The following is a 13,479-nucleotide window of genomic DNA, read 5'->3' as shown; positions in this document are numbered from 1 at the left end:
TTGCCTTCAGTATTGCAGAGTTCACAGGCACATTTTTATTGTTTTTACATTTTTTCCCCTCTATTCAGGCTGGGTTATCCTAGGTCAGACTTGTCATATCTGTGAGACTTCCAAAGCACATGGATGTATAGAGGTACCTCAAAAGATGCTGACGCATTGGAATTTTCATGGTGTGTCGCATTTTATTCCTTGTTGTAGACAATGTGAAATTATGGCTTTGTTTCCATCATGTTTTGCTGGAGCTGGCTCTGGATTCCTGTTGGTAATGTCTTTTTTTATTCACCCTCTCCAAATTTGCTGGTTGGCCAGTCTGGTTTAAATCTGTTTTACCCCACAAATGCAAACTTTTATATGCACCTACATATTGTGGCTTGGATAAGACCTTTTGTCTTATTAATGCATTTTTAGGTATTAAAAATATATGTGCTCTTTAATATAAAGCTCTTTTAATACATCAGCTCATGCCAAACTCCCATGAGGAACAGCTTAACACTCTTAGTAGAATTCCCTTCTTCTCTTTCTTCCTTTGTATGTGGTCTTTACCTCTGAAAATAGGTAACAGGTACTCAGTGAAAGCATTATTTCTCCCAGCAAAACCAATGGCAGCATTCCTGTTCATCTGGAGATTCTTAAAGCGTGGGTCTGGCACATTGTGCTCCAGCCACTTTAGGAAGTGTTTCTACCGAGGTTTCAAATCCAGAGGAATTTGCAGTGCATGAGAATAATTTGACATTTGGTTTAAAGTACCTGTGACCAAGAACCTTTTTATAATAATATTCTCCTAGGATGGTTGGGTCAATAAACATGCTCCATGTTGCACAGGGCTGTATTAACCAAAAAGGATAAATATCATGGAATCCTAGAATGGTTTGGACTGTAAGGGACCATAAAGTTTGTCTCGTTCCAACCCTGCTGCTGTGGACAGGGACACCTTCCACTAGATCGGGTTGCTCAAAGTCTCGTCCAACCTGGCCTTGAACACTTCCAGGGATGGATATGTCTTTGGAGGATGGGCTTGGGCAGCAAATAAAGACACCTGTCATTTCTGACACCACATTTGGTTCCTTTTAAAGGTGCATCTCAAGTACCTCTGCAGCTTGGGGTCATCAGTGTTACATGGTTGTCCATGTAGAAGGTGAATATTCCTGGCTTTCTTCTTGTTTGCTAGTGCACTAGCAGGCATGAGAAGATGCTTTTCTGTGTTCCTGGTTAACCAGTTCTTATTAAAAAACAAACAGAAACCCCCCCAAAAAGTAAGGACCCAGAAAATATCATCTAGTTCATAATGAATCTGTGTCTGCCCACTAGGAAGTCTTCTGGACTCTGTAGCGTCTGGTGGACCTAAAAATGGTGAGGTTTACGTTAAAGTTCCTATGATTTGGCTGAAATATAACTAATAATATTAAAGTGGATGGAAATGTCACACTCTTCATAGGAAGAGCACCAGACAGATTGACATAGATAGGGGCAAACGTTCATGTGAGTTACGTGAAAGAACGTACAACAAGTCGGAAGTTAACTAATAATTTGTTGCCTTTTTTATGTTTTTGTGGAAATCAACCTGTTGTATCCTAGAACTTTTCTGAACAGGTCAAATCAGAGAAATGCAATATATACTGATCCTTGTTTATAGGTTCTTTAGTACTCTAAAGCAGGTACCTGTTTTACTGTAAAGTCTAGGGTTTGTTTGTGTGGAGAATTTTCTATCCTCATGTGTCTGTGTAGCTGAGAGTAGTGGAACTGTAATAGAGTTGAATGGGAATCTGTTTTGCAAACAAAGATATTAGATGTGTTTCCAAAATACAGGCATATGCACAGAGCAATCTTCTGGACTGCTGGAACCAAGGTGAAGAACAATTAAGACTGCGCACGTAATAAAATAGCAGAGCTGATGGTTAGCCTAATTGCATCCTAGTCCTTCTTGTCCTAGTGAATATATGGGCCTTGACTATCCATATTCAGTCAAAAACCATGGTCTTGGAGGTGCATCACTGCTGCTTTCAAGACATTAAAAAATCCCAACATAATGGCTCAATCCAGTCTGTGGTAGGATCCTTCTTTTGTCTGCCACTGGGCTGTGGATCTGGTCCCTTGAGGTTATTTTTTGGTTGGTGATGCTCCTACCATTCCTTCAGATGCTCCCAGTGCTGGTGCATAAATGGCCTCTGTTTTGATTGACAGCATATGCCTGATATGGTGGAAATGTGGAAAATGTGGAAATACTTCTATTCTTTGGGTTGTTACATTTTATTTGTGTGTATGTATATATATATATACACATACATACAATGTAAATTGGCTGCAAGAGCTGTTCACTCTTGTAGCAGTTGCCAAGGCTGGTCTTGCAGTGCTGCAATTCCTCTCTACAAGTTGGGGAAGCCAACTTTTAAAGCCCAAATAAAAGCCTACCGTAGGCTAATCTAGTTTTTATGCATTTTAAAATATGTACAAGTATTGTAAACCAAATAAGGTTTACGTGTACCCAAGATCAGCCACTAAGTACTTCAAATAGAAAGCCTATCTCTTGTAGGTACCCAAATATTTACAGAGTGTGATTTAAATGAGGAATTAGAGACTCCACTCAGCCCTGCCAAATTATTTAATGGTCTTTTTCACTTTATTAAGCTGGATGTCTAATCTACCAAAACCTTAAGAACACCTAGGGCCTGGACACAGGCAGGCAAACACATCATGGAATGCTTGTTAGAAATTACCATTGCTTTGTTGAGATAGCCAGCACCATCCCACTGACCTGCAGGGTTGAAAGAAGAAAGATTTAATGGAGGAAAAAACCCAACCTCCATCAAAACCAAACATTTAGAAAGAAAAAGGCAGTGATGGTGTTTAATTTGGTGCAAAGGTGAAGGCTGGGCTGTGTGGCTGGGAAGATGAGAGTGGCATGGGTGGGTCGCTGCAGAAATGCCTCCTGCCTTCCGCTCCTTCTGCTTTTTGATGAGTGGCCAATGAAAGCTTATCCCCTTTTAAATTTTTTTCCCCATTAAATCTGCACAAGTGTTAAATTTTCAAAGACTGAGATTCAAAGTGCTGTACCCAACACAGAGCCCTTTTTTCTCCTGCCTTTGATTTTATGCACATTTCAGGCTGGTCAGAGAGTACACGGGGGTTTTGTTTAGGCTTGGTGGTGGGGTTTTAGCTTTCATGCTGCCAGCCTTCCCAGGATTATTGCCTATTAATTGCCTCTTAATAAAGGTGCTGACCAGAGAAAGGAATATTTTTTCCTTGGTGCTAGATTTCCAAACTTGATTGGCTTTATTAAATGGAAAGACAAGTAAATTTAAACCCTACTCTGAAATACCTTAGTGTAGGACACCAGCAGTTAGAGGTCACCAAGTCACTTGGACTTCCTCCCAGCAATCATTTTTCAATGTCCAGTCCCACAGCATCCTGCAGTGCCTTGCACAATTCTTTAGTGTCCACACCTGCTCCATGACACTTGGAGCAGGGCTGAGCCTGTTTGGATGGGGCAGGATCAGTCCTCAAGAGATTTCTATTATGCTCATGGTTTGGAGCTGTGTTTGATCTCCTACAGCATAGTTGGATGAAAGATTGTGGTTGGGATTCCCTTGTTCTTTTATTAAAGTAAAAAATCCCCTTTGTATAACGAAAAAAACTTTGCTTCACCTTGTGAATGATGTTAGAGTTCAGAAGGTAATTTCAGCTCCGTTTACCTTTTATACGTTGGAATAAGCAAATCCCTTTGTTTTATGCTTTAGTTTCCTGTGTCTGTGAGGTGGGGATAGCAGCCCTTCCCTGGTTGCACAGTTCTATATGGATGTACCAGTGTTGCCCCCATGCTTTAGGACATGGTCCACAGGCTGCTGTGTCGTTTCTTAGCATGGAGATACCAGTATTAAGGGGGCAGGATTATTTTCAGAGAAGGGTGACTATCCCCAAAATCAGTGTAATTTTTTTTGCCTGTCCTGTATTTCTATTGTTCACTTCAGTGCAAGTCACCATTAATTACTGTTTTCTGAAATGTACCTCTTGTATTCTCAATAGTTTTGTACCATGTATAGGGGTGGGAAGACTTAGCAGCTTTATGGGTTTTGGCTGTTGAATCTCTACATCCAAATCCCTGTAGCCAGGGATGCACAGTCTGAATTTCCTACTAAAATGCTGAATCCAACAGGCAGACTGGGGCAGAAAAGGTGATGGGGACAGATGTTTCATCTTCACAGTACAACCCTACACCTATACGGCCTGCCTTCCATTTCCAAGGTGTGTGGGCTGTAGCCCCACTTCTGGATACCTTTGCCTCTGGCAGATCTCCTAGTGTGAATAATGTCTCTAGTGTTTTGCTGGGGATTCCAAGGGCATCTCTCTCGGCATTTAATTTTCTATCTTCTTCCAGACTTCCCTCTGTAGAGTTTTTTTTTGCAAAACCCATACTCTGGCTGTCTTTTGGTACTGGTACAAGTTTCTCTGTGCTGCAACCCCCTTGCCAAAAAAAATATGAGCAGTGACCTAGTCCCTTAGACAACCCATCCTCCAAGAAATAACCTTGTGGAAGAAGAGCCATTTTGAGCACGATTTACTGTTTGCCATGGGCCGGGGTCTTCTCTTCCTTGGGTGAAAGAGCAGCCTCTCACCCAGCCCTCAAAATTAAAGGCATGTTATGTCTTATAAGTAATATCCGTTTAGGTATGGAGAGTGTGTTTATGTTTCTCATGTTAAAAAAAGGGGAAGGGAAAAAAAAAAGGTAATCTGAGGTTACTGTTTTGCTGGAAAAATATCAAGACTTGATTGGCAATATCCCACTAAACCACAAGTTTGTAGGAGAGAAAACAAACCCATTGGATTTTCTAAACTATGCCTATGTGCTTTATGAAAATGTGTCCCATATAGGTCACTTATGCTCTTATTATAGCTGTGGCAAGTGTACACATAATTGAATCGCGGAAATACTACCCCATGCTGCTCAATGAATGAAGAGAAAACAAATCTTTATTATTCCTGGGTTCACATAATATATAGGAACACTATTGTCTTTTTTTTTTTAATTTTTTTCTTTAAGCCAGTTTTAGCTTTCAGATGTATTTTATTGTCTGTGGGAACATGTGTTTTACAGACCTGTCATGTGAAAGCTATTAACAAGAGGAACTGGAGGAATAACAATAAGCCACGTAACCGTGGCATGTCTGCTCCCCGAGTTCAACTGTTACGCTGCCGCTCCGAGCGCGTGTAAAATCGGATCGCGCCGAGCGGCGTTAGCGCTTCTCCTGCCATTTTTCATTTGGAAACTTAAAGATTTTTTAAGTGACCTATTAATATAGGATTGCTGGCATCAGAGGTGCGTTTTGGGGCCAAGCTGGCCGGGCATCAAAACAGTTAAATAGTGGAATGAAGATCAACTGGATTCATGCGAGATGTCCGATTTTATTTACCAAATCTGAGCTGGGCAGGCAGTTCTGAAACTGTTCCTCGCTGGTTCACACATGTGGTGGAAACTATTCTGCCTTGCCAAGCACCACGGAGCCCAGAATTTGCAATTAACCTACTTCCAGAGCTTTTAGAGAGGATCTGAAAGGGGCCCTGAGCAGTGGCCTTGACCGCTGCTGGCTCCCTGAATAGCTTCATATTTGTGTGTGTTGTCCTTGCTCACAGGTGATGGAGTTTTTCCTTTTTCTTAAGACTAAGAAAACCTTGTAGTAATCCTGGATTAGGCAAACCTATTAACGTACAGGAAGAGGAGCCAAAAGGGATTGCGCAAAGTGAGATCCAAAGAGTGGTTCATGTGGAGAACATGTGGAATATTATTTCGATGACACTTTGTAGCAACCTGGATGATGCCCTTGCTAATCACATCTAGTAGATTGTGTTCACTACAAATGTACTGTGAACAAATTTGGGTCAAACCCAACAGCACTTCACTTTTTATTTCCTTTTTTATTAATTTTAGAAGGAAAAACCCTCTGATGTCTTTGACTTCTAGCTGTGTAAACAAACCCACAGATACTTAAGCAAGTTAGTGGTCGACAAGTATTCCCTAGTGCTTTCTGTAGGATCTGGGCGTGAGACCTGTTGTCTTGGCCCAAGGACAGCTTGAACCACTGTGCATTTGTTTTTCCCCTTACCTGGGTTTCGCTCTGCAAGTGGGAGGAGGGTTTCCTGTACCTTGTGGTTTGTGATTACTCTGAATGTGGGTTTCGGGGAATCTGGGGCTTATTTTGGTGGGGATGTAGTGCTCCTCTTGGTGATGGACTTAATAGCAAAGGTGGATGGGGAAACTGAGGCAAAGGGAAGGAGGGTGCCCTGCCCAAGGTGACATTGTGGCTGGGAAACACACTAGGGTTCTCCTTCTAGTTTTGAGGCAAGGCTGTATTTCTCTGAAAAACTTATAAGAACTTGGAGTTACAGACATTTCTAGCAATTTCCAGGTGTTCCCTTCACTGTATGTCCTAGCCTCATGTTTTTGAGCAGATCTGCCCCCTACCTGGTGCAAAGGTCCAGCCAGGCTGTGCAGATGCAGGAAATCCTGCACAGAGGGTTCACAAATAGCATTTAAAAAACAGATTTCACATGGCTTTATTGTGATTGAAGGTGAACAGGTTCTGATGGGACTCCATTGGCTCTTGTGGAGGGGCTGGTCCTTGCATGGGTGGGTCAAGGATGGGTATCCCACAGCTGCTCAAGGCACATACTTGTTGCATGAGTAGGTACAAACACACATATACCCTGTAAATACAGAGAGGGGTGAGCCAAGAAAGGCTTCAAAGGCATAAAAGTGATGGGCCTGGAGTGTAGCTGGGCTGACCAGGTAGAAGCCATACAGATACTCGATCCTCCAGTGTTTATTTGCACAGCTCTGGGCTGCCCGGCCACCGGGCGCTCGGCAGAGCATCGGGTCCTCCCTAGAGAAAAGTGCCAGATTAGTTTTCATGGCCTTTTGCAGAGGGATTGCTTCAGGGGTCTGTTCCTGTAAGTTAATATTTGCAATGCACAAGGCTTAACTGAAACCAGGCTGCACAGACATCTGATAACCATAACAGAGGAGATGCTTTTTCCCCGCAAGACTGACTTGGAAAAACAAATCCCAAACCTATTCCCTTTGGAAAGATAGGAATATGGAAAGACAAGCATCAGGGACGGTGCTGCGTGGTTTGCAAGGGGTTTTCTAGTTGAGTTTTTTTTGTAAGCTGCTTGTGTTTGCCTGTATTGATAATGGGTTTGGTTGTTTCTCCCTTTCTTTGTAGCTGGGTTGCCCTTCCTCATCATTGAAACGAGCACAATCCAGCCCTACCAGCGGGGCTTCTACTGCGATGATGAAAGCATCAGGTACCCACAGAAGAATGTGGAGACTATCAACGATGCAGTGCTGTGTGCTGCAGGCATCCTCATTGCCATCCTCGCTGTAAGTAGCACCTCTGAAATCTCCTCTTCTGTCCCTTGAGGGGCTTTTTTGTCACCTCTTTTAGCACCAACATCCCGTCAGCAGGGGAGTTTAACACAGTCTTGCCAGTGTGTTCACAGGATCTACTAAGGTTCACATCTCCTCTGCAATGATTTGACTTCACTGTAAGCGTGGCAGCAAACATTTGCAAATGAAAGCATGTAATGAGAGGAATGAGATTAGTCTTGAAGCCCGTAAACAGGCCCAAAGCTGTTTGGGCAAGTCTGTGAGCTTCACAAGAGCTTTTTCACCCTCCGGTAGGAGTTCAGAGTAGAGGCAAATACACTTGAATGTCAGTAAGGACTTGGCATAGTTTGTCCCTATTAAAATCACTCTTGGTATTTGCCTATTTCATAAGGTTTAAAAAACAAAGAAAGGATACATCTTTTCAGCTAGCCAGTGCCTGGAAAAGTTTAACAGGTTAGTATTAGGTTTTTAAGAGATTGCATATTACAGCCATTTTCAAATGACAATTAAAACCTTCCATGGGGAGCATATTCCCAGAGTCCTCATTGTAAAAAGTAGGTAATGCACCACCTTCCCAATGTCTCTTAGTTTTCCTTTTCCTGATAGTTTCCCTAGACCTGAATTGATTGCATGGTGAGAGCTTTCAGTGTCAGCCAAAATGCTGAACTCAGCTCACAGAGTTGAGTGTCTTTATGCCAGCATGTACCTGGTGCTGGGGCAGAAGACAAGAGCTGTCTCCTGGTTGTTGCTTAAACGCTTCCAGCTAAGATGAAATTCTCCTGTGAAAAGTACCTATATTTTCCTTCTCACCTGCTGCCAGAAATGCTCAGGTGCTTTCCCAGTGACACTGCCTTCCTCTCAGTCCTTCAGCTGGGAGGGATGGTGATGGAGAGGTCAGGAATACTTATTCTCATTGTAACTTCTGTCTTTCCTCATAGGAGCAATGTCACAGGCAATAGATATTTTAGGATGGCACAGTGCCTGTTTTGGTAATACCCCATCCTCAGCCTTGCTGCTTCCTGACATGAATATCTGCATCACTTCCTGATCTCTCCATCATCTCCTGACCACATACACTCACTAAGCAAAGCGGGTCCCCAAAACTGCTCTGTTCCTATGCCCCCTCCCTTCCCAAAGCAAGCCCAAAAGGTGCCAAACCCCCAATTCTATAAACACAGCAGAATTTTACCCTGCAGGTGAATAACCCCCAAGTGTGGAAAAGCCATAAAAACAAAATGAAAAAGCCTCTCATTTTTGCATTACTGCCTGAGCTATTGGCACGCCAGCTCCATGTGGAGTGCTCTTCTGATCTGTAATGAGGCAGTGGCAAATATAGGAGTTGGAACAGAGACTGGAAACATAATCAGCTGCCTATGTGATCCATCAACTTTCTACCACGAAATAGCAGGTCAATTAAAAGAGAAAGAAAATCCCCAAAGAATTTGATGTTTCTGCCCTGGTTTCACTGTGCCCACAACAAATGTAACTTAATAAGGTAAATTCAAAAGCTCAGTTATTTGCTGCTGAGTGACACAAATGGCTAACGAGGAATTGAAGCAACAGATTTCTTTGCTAAGGCAGCCTGCATGGAAAATTCAAGTCAGCCTGACCTCTTTTTTCAGATGTAACCCAGATACCAGAATTACTGTAGCATAATAGGAATTCCTTCCAAATCCACAAAGCACTGACTCTGCTCCTTTCGCTCCCATCATTTGCCTTCGGAAGGCGGGACGGTGGTTGTGAGGACTTCCACGGAGCTGGCATTTGGGATGGGGCAGCCAAAATTTCACGCCCTTGCTTTATGTGGCGTCACAGGCAGTGTAGCCTGGGGTAAAAGGTCCAGGTCATGTTTTAAGTGGCTTGAGGACACCCAGAGAGCTTGTTAAGTAAACGGCAGAGATGAGTCCTTGGCTTCAATCAGGATGTGAGAGGATATACATTTGGTTTTAATATCTGTATATTTACTGACTTCAGGCAAATTTCTGTGCAGATGACACTGGATAGGCTCGTGCCTCTGAGCTGTGCACTCTCACATCTCTCCTGACTGCTCTTCATGCTGGGAAATTGTAAATTTTATGTTGGTGGTCCCTTGGATGGCCAGGGGAAGGTGACACTCTCCTCTTCCTGAGCCTCATACAGCTACCACTGCTGTGGTCTCCTGTGTCCCCACACCTGAAAGCCTTTGAAATATTCCTAGGAAAATTAATTTCCTAGGTGATCTACGTTACACAGCTGGGTTAGCTGGGTGTTTTACAGTTGAAGGTGATACACCAATGTGATTAGCACAGAGAACATTACACTAGAGACATAAGTGACTAGAAAAGCTCTAAAAGTAATTATAGGCTCATTGAATTGCTTATAATAAGAATAAAATGGGCATGACAACCAAAAGTCTGCAAAAAGCATTCACTGACAGAAAAGTTTGATATTGACTTCTCTCTAGTGACCATCTTTCTTAAATGTGTGAGACAGTCCCTGGGAGCTGTGCCCATCACCTGGGAATGGCATATGTCCCATGTGGATGGCTTGCCAGAAATGTGAGGCATGAGAAGAGCTTAATATCTTTAAAACTTGTTTTCTTTTCAGGATGTCCTTCCAGTCCATGCACATCTGTGCTGCATTAGTTTTTCACCGTCCTGCTTCATCTGGGACATCGCTGCCAAAAAAACAAGTTTACCCAATTTTTACCTTCTCATTACGGTTGAGCCATGGCTTTCACTGAGTGGGGAGGGTTCATAGGTACCCAGCAGCATGTTAGTGAAGGAATGAAGGCTCCAGTTTACAATCTGCTACATGTGTGCAATTACCCAGACCACCAACAGTGAGAGAAAAATATTAATCCCCAAACCTTTGTTGGTCCCTGTTTAAAATGGTCACATGCCTTTCCAAGGCCAAGAGCCTCAGGTTTACGTGTTTGTGAGTTTGGAGTAGTGGCACATCTGCCAGTATGAGATATCATCCTTAGTTTGTCTCATCTCCCCCCTGTGAAAGCCATGAGTTTTGAGCCTCTTAGCTCCCCTTCATGTGAATTTAGGCTTTCAGGAGTGCAAGTGGTGCTTTGACCTTGTACAGGAGCCTCTGTGTGCATCCAGGACAACCTGATCCTGCAGTCCTCATGCCAGTAAGTTTCCTGGCTTGCCAGCTTGTACTGGAAAATGGTCCAAAATGGAGATAAACCATGGTCTTTGGAGACTGTGAGAATTAAAATGATGCTGTAGCTGGTTAGCTGCAGCTGCCTAAACAACTCTTGGTCACTGACAGATTTCCAAGAGTAAATCTCAGCTGTGACATGTAAACTCCAAAATGATGGTGCAGCCACCAAAAGCTTTCCTGTGCACGGTAGCAGAGCACACTCTAGCTTGGCCTTTATTTTTTATTATTCTAGTTGTATCTCTCTTTGATAAAGCTTGCTTAGCTGCAATTTCAGCTGCCTTAGGTCAACCTTTGTTTTTTCAAGCCCTGGTACAAGTGAGTTCAAACAATGATACAGCTTCATCTCCTCTTAGTCTAATTGCCATACTTTTCCAGTTTATTAGTTTCCAAGGGCTGTGCCAAGCTTTTAAAAAAGGTAGGCAGGGGAGCTTCGTCTGCTGTTTACAGCTGGCAGGCTGCCACACCAGGAGGAATATTGCTGGCTGCTCCAGAAAGGGATTAACATGAAGGCATTTTTCCTGACAGTTAATTTTACATATCATAGTCTCCATGACTAGAGAGAAGCAGGGACAAGGGGGCACCCAAAAAAAATCCTCTGCCTCGATTTATTACTCAGGTATAAAAACATTTAAAGTAATGAATAAAATCCTAAAGCTGTAAATCTGGAACTTAAAACTTAGGTGTGTAGCGTGACGGAGAACAATTTAAGCCTTTGCCTCTTTGGGAGAGGTGAGACATTTGGACTTCATTTCACAGCCTGATTTTCATTAACCTGCCTTTTAAGAGTCATGAATGTGAGAAGTCGGGTCCTCTGCTCCCTGACAGTGATTTATGGCGATATTGTCAAACCTCAGCACCCCTGACACAAGAAAAACATAATTTGCTGCCACGCAAATGCAAGACCCCTTGAAATGCCTTGAAGTACTGGCGTTTATGAAGGCTTCGAGAGGTTTGAATTGGGTCTGGTGGCAGCAAGTTTTAGGCCAGAATATGAAGTTTGGGACATTCTGGTTCTTCCCTTGTTGTGTTCATGATTCTAAGAGAGTAAGATAAGCAGGTTGTTCATTTACTTTCTCCCAAAATCAGTTTGATAAGAGGGTAGTGGATCTGGCCTCTCCTTCCCAATACGAACTGATTCTTTATCTCATTGATGTTAATGTTTCCCCCCACTATTCTGGGGTGCTATTTCACTTCTTTAAAACTATGCCAGTGTGCTAATGCAAAATCTACCTTGTTTTTGTGTATCGGATTTTTCCATAAACAACATTCTGAGCATTGCAATCTCTTCTTGAGAGGGAAGAAGAGGAGCATGGAGAGACACTGAGCTGTGGGTTCTCCTTCCTCCTTGAGGGAGCAGATTCCTGGTTCGAGATGCTCAGGGCACAAAGAGATATCTCAGCCCTGCATTTACACGCATCAGGGGTCCTGCACAGCACTTTTCCTTCTCTCTAACCTCTCTGTTTCCTCCACAGATTATAACAGGAGAGCTCTACCGCATCCACTACCTGAAGGAGAAATCCCGCTCCTTTATCCAGAACCCCTACGTGGCAGCGCTCTACAAGCAAGTGGGCTGCTTCGTTTTCGGCTGTGCCATCAGCCAGTCCTTCACAGACATTGCCAAAGTGTCCGTCGGGCGCTTGCGGCCACATTTCCTGGCAGTTTGTGACGTGGATTTCTCCGTCATCAACTGTGCCAAGGGAGTTTACATCCAGAACTACACCTGCAGGGGAAACGACAGCAGGGTCCAGGAAGCCAGGTGAGAGCCCAAAGTGGCATTGAAGCGATGAGTTGCTGCCACTAAAGGTGTCTCAGGAGCTTCTCTGTCAGCAATAGCTGATTCAAATCTGAAACTGAGAGAGTGCATGTTTAGATTAGATATTAGGATGAAATTCTTCCCTGTGAGGGTGGTGAGGCACTGGCAAAGGTTGCCCAGAAAACCTGTGGCTGCCCCGTCCCTGGAAGTGTTTAAGGCCAGGTTGGGCGGGACTTGGAGCAACCTGGTCTAGAGGAAGGTGTCCCTGCCCATGGGAGGAGGTTCAAACTAGATGATCCTGAAGGTCCCTTCCAACCCAAACCATTTGGTTATTCTATGAAATGCTGTTTTTTCTCCGAAGGCCATAAATCTGTTTTCCAGTGACCGGCAGTTTCCCTTGGGAAGTGTGGCACTTGGCTGAATAATATTTCTTTTCCTTTCTCTGTACTCCTACACTATTGTTCCCCAGAGCTGTTGCTCAGTGTGGGAATTCACCCTATGAGCTGAGCTCATGGTGAACAGCCTGAGCTGTCCTGTGTGGTGGAACAGAGAGCTTCTCCTTCAGAAAGGCTCCACCAGACAGGCAGGGCTGCTGTGCCTCCCCTTCGAGCTCTCTATCAAATCCATCAGATGGTCAGTTTTGACTTTTCCAGGGACACATTTCACATACTGCAATTAAGCGACCGGAGAAGTCGCTCACTTCTTATTTCTTTACAGTTTCCTGGTTATTTGAGGCGAGATGATGAGTTATCGGGTTATCCTGGAAATAACTGCTGTCCCACGAGTAGACCAGGAAGGGACAAACAATGCAAGCATCCTGTCCATCCGTTCGCTTTCTGCCTCATGAGCAAGCAGGGCGGATAACACAGGTTTTATAACCTAAAGGATTGGGGGTTGTGGGGGTTTTATAACCCAAAGGATTGGATGTTGTGGATCCTTCTGCTTTGGCACCCTCAGTAGAGGCAGGAGAGTCACTGTATTGTATTTAAATTATAACATTGAAGCTTTTGCTGGCTGGTTCTTAGCACCTGCTTTGTTTTGCAGGAAATCCTTCTTCTCCGGGCACGCGTCCTTCTCCCTGTACACCATGCTGTATTTAGTGGTAAGTAACCTCACTGAGCTGATTGATCTCCTGTCCCCCTTTCCTGCAGCACTCACCCACGTTCCATAGCACTAATGGCACTATGAGCATCAG

General features: G+C 43.7%; 1 protein-coding gene across 1 annotated transcript in view; it reads left to right on the top strand.

The window, feature by feature from the left end:
• The window catches only part of PLPP3 (phospholipid phosphatase 3), a 44,232-nt gene that overhangs the window by 17,345 nt on the left and 13,408 nt on the right, over window positions 1-13,479 (top strand). The window contains exons 2-4 of the mRNA XM_017805578.1: window positions 7,215-7,372; window positions 12,004-12,287; window positions 13,329-13,386. Of these exons, the coding sequence (XP_017661067.1) occupies window positions 7,215-7,372; window positions 12,004-12,287; window positions 13,329-13,386 (500 nt within the window). The remainder of the gene's footprint in view (window positions 1-7,214; window positions 7,373-12,003; window positions 12,288-13,328; window positions 13,387-13,479) is intronic.

This window comes from Lepidothrix coronata, unplaced genomic scaffold (genome assembly GCF_001604755.1).
Source record: "Lepidothrix coronata isolate B3197 unplaced genomic scaffold, Lepidothrix_coronata-1.0 Scaffold12, whole genome shotgun sequence".
Lineage (NCBI taxonomy): Eukaryota > Metazoa > Chordata > Aves > Passeriformes > Pipridae > Lepidothrix > Lepidothrix coronata.
The sequence above is the reverse complement of the archived record's forward strand: the minus strand, read 5'-3'. Positions and strand labels throughout refer to the sequence as shown.